A 1,802-nucleotide genomic window follows, 5' to 3' on the forward strand; every position below is an offset into this window, starting at 1 on the left:
TGTCTCTACCTACAACTTTTTAATTGTCATAGTGTTATAATATATGTGAATTCTGAAAATTATGTCTGTTCTTTTTGTTCTTTTTATTTTTTTTATTTTTTTAATGTTTTTTTTTATTTATTTCTAGGAGAGAGAGAGAGAGAGAGAGAGAGAGCGTGAGCAGGGGAAGGTCAGAGAGAGAGGGAGGCACAGACTGAAACAGACTCCAGGCTTTGAGCTGGCAGTCAGCACAGAGCCCAATGCGGGGCTCGAACACACGAACCGCGAGATCATGACCCAAGCAAAAGTCGGACGCTTAACCAACTAAGCCACCCAGGCGCCCCTGTTCTTCTTTTTAAAAACTACTTTACTTACTCTTCTTGCTCATAGTAAGTGTGAGACTTTGAGATTTATTATCACTTCAATCAATTATCTGTGCTATTGTTAGTATATGTCTACTCTAATGAACTCTATCCACTTGTGGATAGAGATTGTATGTAGCTTTCACACTGCGTGACCCTTAGCACTAATTGGAATGGCCATATCATAATATATGTATATATATATATATATATTATACATAATATATATATGTAAAACAAATGGATAACTTTTAAGGTAAATCAATAATTTAACATAGTTGGATATTTCAAGTATGTTAACTTCCTGCTCTGATAAAACCCACAGAAGCAATGGGACATGAAAACATCGCAGAATTTATCCTGCTGGGACTGTTCAGTGATGAAGATGCAAAGATTGCCTGCTTTGTGCTGTTCTTACTTTGCTATATTGCAATTCTCTCTGGAAACCTGTTCATTCTTCTTACCATCAGGGGCAGCCGCCTCAGTGAACAGCCCATGTACTTTTTCCTAAGCTACCTGTCTTTCATGGATGTCTGTTTCACCTCCACAGTGGCCCCCAAACTGATCACAGATCTCCTGGCCCAGCGGAAGACTATTTCTTACAACAGCTGCATGGCCCAGATGTTTTATGCCCACTTCTTTGGTGCCACAGAGATCTTCATTTTGGTGGCCATGGCCTATGACCGTTATGCAGCTATCTGCAGACCCCTTCACTATATGGTCATCATGAGCAGACAGGTGTGCTATACCTTGTGGTGGCCTCAATTATTGGAGCATTTATCCATTCAATCCTCCATGTATTGATTATTGTTGAGCTTCCCTTCTGTGGCCCCAATCAGATAGACCACTATTTCTGTGATGTTTTCCCTTTGCTGAAGCTGGCCTGCATGGACACTAGCCTGTTGGGTATTGTGATCATTACCACCACAGGAGTGATGTCCATTTTGACCTTTGTTGCCTTGGTAATTTCTTACATCATCATCCTGTCCACTCTGAAGACCCACTCATCTCAGGGCCGCTGCAAAGTTCTCTCCACCTGCCGCTCTCACATCACTGTCGTGTTCATGTTCTTCTTGCCCCTCATCTTCACGTATGTCCCCATGGCTGATTCTGTCAGTAATGACAAAGTTTTTGCCCTATTTTACACCATGATTGCTCCCATGTTCAACCCTCTCATCTACACGCTGAGAAACACAGAAATGAAGAACGCGATGAGGAAAGTGTGGTGCTGGCACAAACGGTCTGAAGGGAAATGAAGTGTCTGGTATTCAAACCCTTTCCTGGATCTTTCCATATACAGAATCCTCATGTCAACAAATACAACAGGTACAGGGAGACGGTGTGCTGTCATCAGAAGTTACAAGAATTGGGGTGCCCTGGGTGGCTCAGTCGGTGGAGCGTCCAACTTCAGCTAAGGTCATGATCTAATGGTTCGAGTTTGAGCCTCGGATCCTCTGTGCC

The 1,802-nt window shown here is 42.7% G+C and overlaps 1 protein-coding gene across 1 annotated transcript; it reads left to right on the top strand.

The window, feature by feature from the left end:
* The first annotated feature begins 671 nt into the window (after window positions 1–671).
* Window positions 672–1,597, top strand: LOC144216422 (olfactory receptor 4P4-like). The gene is given in 2 exon segments (XM_077745763.1): window positions 672–1,086; window positions 1,089–1,597. Coding segments are annotated over 2 exon segments (924 nt in total).
* Window positions 1,598–1,802: the final 205 nt, after the last annotated feature.

The sequence above is a fragment of the Crocuta crocuta genome, unplaced genomic scaffold (genome assembly GCF_008692635.1).
Source record: "Crocuta crocuta isolate KB4526 unplaced genomic scaffold, BGI_CrCroc_1.0 scaffold5164, whole genome shotgun sequence".
Taxonomy (NCBI): Eukaryota; Metazoa; Chordata; class Mammalia; order Carnivora; family Hyaenidae; genus Crocuta; species Crocuta crocuta.